The sequence below is a fragment of the Myotis davidii genome, unplaced genomic scaffold (genome assembly GCF_000327345.1).
Source record: "Myotis davidii unplaced genomic scaffold, ASM32734v1 scaffold621, whole genome shotgun sequence".
Lineage (NCBI taxonomy): Eukaryota > Metazoa > Chordata > Mammalia > Chiroptera > Vespertilionidae > Myotis > Myotis davidii.
The window spans coordinates 99,228-104,081 of NW_006291207.1; the positions used below are offsets into that span (position 1 = coordinate 99,228).

Sequence of the window (4,854 nt, forward strand, 5' to 3'; positions counted from 1 at the left end):
GCTTTCAGTGTCTATTTCTGACTTCTTCTTTCCCTGTCTGTCTTCCAACCCCTAATCATATTTCCACCTGGATGCATCATATTTACTCCCAATATGCTGTATAGAGAAGGAGTCAGGATGCTGTCTTCCCATGAATAGTACTCAGTAACAAACCAATTGCATTTTAGTTGGGCAATGCCCCTACCCACCCTTCAAATCCCTTCCACCATGCATTTCTGTTTCCCTTTTTGGTTGCTGGATTGTTCTGCTGCTCCTTCTCCTCACCCCACCACCCTTGGATCACAATGTAAAATTCTTTTACCATGTCAAGAAATTATTAAAAATACAGGTACTTTGAAAAAAAAATACAGGTACTTCTCCAATCACCATGCAGTTTGAAAGGTGCTTTTGATCTATGTGGCTGTCAGGACCTGGTCCCCTGGGGTTTGCAGTTTGAAAGGTGCTCATGATCTACGTGGCGGCATGTAGCGTCCAGGACTCGGTCTCACCAGTTTTACCTGCGCAGTTTGAAAGGTGCTCACGATCTGCTTGGCTATCAGGACCTGGTCTCATGGAGTTTGCAGTTTGAAAGGTGCTCTCGATCTATGTGGTGGCACTTAGCGATCAGGACCCAGTCTCATGGGGTTTTACCTGTGCAGTTTTGAAAGGTGCTCCCGATCTCTGTAGGGGTCAGGGCCGCCTCTTTCCTGCCCTGCATGGCTTCTCTGATGGGCGGCGTTGGTGGCCCCGGTTCTCCAATCACTGCTGGGGGATGGGGCAATGGCAGCCGGTTCTTGCCTGCCACCTGGGTTTCTAATCACCGTCAGCGGCAGGCAGCTTCTTCTGTCTTTCCCCTTTTGCCTCCCAGCATTGCGCCTACATATGCAAATTAACTGCCATCTTTGTTGGTGTGTAACTGCTGTCTTTGTTGGCAGTTAATTTGCATATCGCCCTGATTAGCCAATGGGAAGCATAGCGAAGGTACTGTCAATTACCTTGTTTGTCTATTATTAGACAGGATAGATAACAAACTTAATACCCACTGAGGAAGAAAGGGAAATTTAATTATTAGTTCATTGCATAGCAATATATCTGTTATGCATATACATTTTCGTATTTTTCAGCTTTGCTGGAAATGCATATTAATATATTGATGTTTAAAACAGAGTACACACACACACATCATAAATTTCAAAGTAAACAAAAGAGGCAAGTAGTGTTTCAACTCTCCTCTCTTCCCCTCAGTGTTCCTTTCCCATTCCCCAACATTTCAGACCTAACTGTTAGGTGGGGTCAGGGCCCAAGTGCACCAGAAGGGACTGCCCAGCCTGGGGTGAAAGGGTTTGAATGCACGACGAGAGAGGCATGAGTGGAGGGCAGACTGGAAGAGAACGGCGGAAGAACGTATTTTACTTTAGTCAAACAATGCAATATCATGCAGCAATAAAAATAAAAAAGTGCCGATACATACAATGTGGCTGACTCTCTAAAAAACTTGTGTTTAACTGAAGAAACCAATACAAAATCACATATCGTGTATGATTCCTTTCTCCTTGTTTTGAAATTTTTGAACAAGACTAAGTTATACTGATTTGCATCAGATTCCTTTTGTTTGTCCTGGATTGTCCTGGCGAACAATGGACATGAAGAAAATTTTCAACTGACGGAAATGCTCCAAATTTTTACCGAGGTGGTGGTTATATGAGTGTGAGCATTTGTAAAACCTCACTGAAATGTCTTTTCAAAACCATGTCTCCATTGTGTGCAAACTGATCTCAGAAATTTAATTTGTTAAAAGCTGAATGCACCTCACTGTCTCTAGAGAACTTAGGTGTTTGGTGTCCCTTTGGCCAGACTGTTACTGGCTCCCACAATAATGTTTATGCACTGGCTAGTTGTGTCTCTAATTATCTGTAAACCTTGTGAGAGAGCAAGGTGTAGTGACGTGCAGGTGGAGAATCAGATTGAACTTGGAAAGTATGTGGCATGGAAAGGAAACACCTTTTGAGCACATTCTATGTCGGGCACTGTACAGCTGTGCTATTGCTTCTTTCTACTCCTGGGAGCCCTAAGGTTCTTGGAGCACAGAGCCTCCCCTTTCTGACCTCCTATTTTCCCCGCAAAGCTCTGCACACGACTTCCAATGTCCTTCAGGGTTGGTTTTACTCCCCAAGGGGAAGCATGCTCCTGTTGGTCTTATTGTCTAAATCAGTCCCATTTGTGAATTGAACATTAGGAGGACCAACACCTGAATATCTTACAGGAAGATTTCCTCTCTGAAATATGTGACTGCCGCCCTCTGCAGGCAGGAGGAGGAGCTGCACTGAGCATTTTCCACTGAAGCAACTTGAGAGTTCTTATCATTCTGTACTCAGCTCAGTCCAAAGTCCACCGGAATGGCCTTTATTCCCCCACTTTCAAAGTAACTAGAGAGTGGAGGCAGGCTGTGCCTTTCTCATCAGACCCTTCTCAGAGAGGCATGCCAATGCCAGTGCCTCGTGGCAGCGCTGTTTGCCCCCCTCCTGAGGATATTTTCCCAATCAGGGCCGGTTGAAGCCTGCTGGTCCCAGCCCCTGCAGCCACAGCCTTGGATGCTGACCACAAAGGACAGTCAGGTGCAAACTGCCTCTGGAGCCGGCACTGTGGGTGCACGGAGGAGACCCGGGGCTTCCAGGAACACCCACCCTGTGGCCCAGTCTGGACGGTGAGAGAGAAGGGTGTGGGATGCACAGGTGTGTCTTTGGGGCATGTGGGTCCTGGAAAAGGAAGGGCTTGACCTCAGGGTCACATGGTGAGAAAACTGCCTTCCTTAGGGAGCTAAGCCACAAGAGCTGTTAGTGGTCAAAAGAAATAAAAAACGTATCAATGAAGGCATGAGTGAGTGAATGAATGAATGAATGACAAGAAGGAGAAAGATAGATTGGCTGAGAGAGTGAACTGCTTTTGTGTCTGACTTTTTTCTCAACTTTGAACTCAGGGCTTTCTCTTTCAAGAGAGCCCTGGTGAGAGGCGAATCCCCAGGCGAGCAGACAGCTCACAGGACACAAGAGGATGGTTTACAGCTGTCCACACCTGTGGGGGAAACAGCTGGTTTTCAGAAAAAAGAGGAAAGAGAACCCACTGGCAGGTGGGTGGGAGTTGGTGGTGCTCATCGGAAGGTCTGTGAGGGACAACAGACAAAATCCTGTGTACAAAAGTCAGTGTTTGGGAGGGGACTTTTTTCCTAAGACCGTTCACTCTGTGGACTTTCTCACCCTCTGCTCAGCCCACCCTCTTCCCTCAGTGAACAGTGTGCGTCCCGTGCTGCCTCCTGCCCTGAAGATGGTGGGTGTTCTTGGCTGTGCCGCTGGCTTTCTCCTCCCCGTCCTCCTCCTCCAGGTGCCCGCGTGGTGCTCCGCAGGTCCGTGTTCTCCCTCGAGCTTTTTACTTTTTGCCTTGTTTTCAATGGCTCTTCTGTGAGGATAAAACAGGCTATCCAGGGGTCACACTCTAGCCGGGACTGTGGCTGTGTCTGCTGCCAGCAGCGGGCTGGAGGGCTGGGCCAGGAATGGGAGTGTCCCTTATTCCTGTGGTTAGACCTCATAAAACTCAAAGCCGTAATATTTATCTAAATCTTTATTGCCTATGTGTGATTTTAGCCTGTTTAATTTTGATGTAAATGTTTGTAAAATGATGTTTACACTGCCAAGAAAACTCAATCTGTGTCTCAAGACCCCTGAGCTCTATCTGGTTATAATCTTGGGAAAAAGGTATTTATTTTTTCTGGGACATGAGTTTTTTCCTTTATATAATAAAAGGACCTTCAGTATAAAGTTTTCAGACACCAGGATTAAAGATAAACCAGCTATGAGATTATAATAATGATATTTTTACCTCTGATTTAAGGTCAATTAGGCAGTGAGTATCAAATGTTTAATTTCCATATACGTTGACTCAGCAATTCTACAAGAATGTACCTGAAAGATAAGCTCTCCCATATGTATACTTATTATATACTAGAGGCCTGGTGCATGAATTTTCTATGTGGGGTCTGGCCAGACCACCCCGATGGGGGTCGATTGCTGGGCCAGCCAGGGGGTGGAGCTGTGGTGGTTGGCTGGCCAGCCCCATCCCCTGGTCAAACGCCCAGTCAAGGGGACAATTTGCGTATTAGACTTTTACTATATAGGATAGTGTTTATTATGGGGCTGTCTGTAGTCATAATTGATGTAGGATAGTTTAAATGTGATGGTGGCAACATTTAGGACTTTCTATACTAAAATAGCTGGATGTTCCTATTGCAGAAGTTGATACACAATGACCCCATTTATGTGAAGCAGAATGATATTTTCCAGTTCATCGTGGCTTTAAGGAATGCCAATGCCTTTTTCTAAATTAAATGGTTCATGTAACATGTATGGCCAACAGCCCAGTACAGTTGGTAAGGAATAGATATCCTTCGAGTTATACCAGTTCCCTGGGTTGTACGCAGAAAGAGAAAGGAAGGGATCTTGGCTCAGTCCAGCTTAATGGCCAGTGTCATGCTCCTTGTCCAGGACTGCCTGATCCACGCTCCTGGGACAGACCAATCAGGAGCTTCTTCTCTCAGGTCACATGCCTTTGCCATTTGTGCTCAGCCCTCCTGAGCACCCACACAGCATGCCTTTCTGAACCCTTCCCACCCCACCCTGCATTTGCCGGCCCTTAAATCCTAACCATGTACAGGATCCCCAGGATCCTGGGCCTCTGAATGCAAATGTTGCCTAGGGGGCACCAGTCACTTTTTAGTCATCATGGTTTTCTATGGCAAAACAGCTTTCAAGCAGATGTCTGTAAGTGACTCGACAAAAAGGGGTATTTTATAATTTAGGTAAAGTTCCCATTTAGGCCTGCAGG

General features: G+C 46.1%; 1 protein-coding gene across 1 annotated transcript in view; it reads left to right on the forward strand.

The window, feature by feature from the left end:
* Positions 1-3,270: 3,270 nt before the first annotated feature.
* The window catches only part of LOC102770776 (butyrophilin-like protein 1), a 9,239-nt gene continuing 7,655 nt past the window's right edge, over positions 3,271-4,854 (forward strand). The window contains exon 1 of the mRNA XM_015564358.1: positions 3,271-3,379. Coding sequence (XP_015419844.1) covers positions 3,301-3,379 — 79 coding nt within the window. The 5' untranslated portion in view covers positions 3,271-3,300. The remainder of the gene's footprint in view (positions 3,380-4,854) is intronic.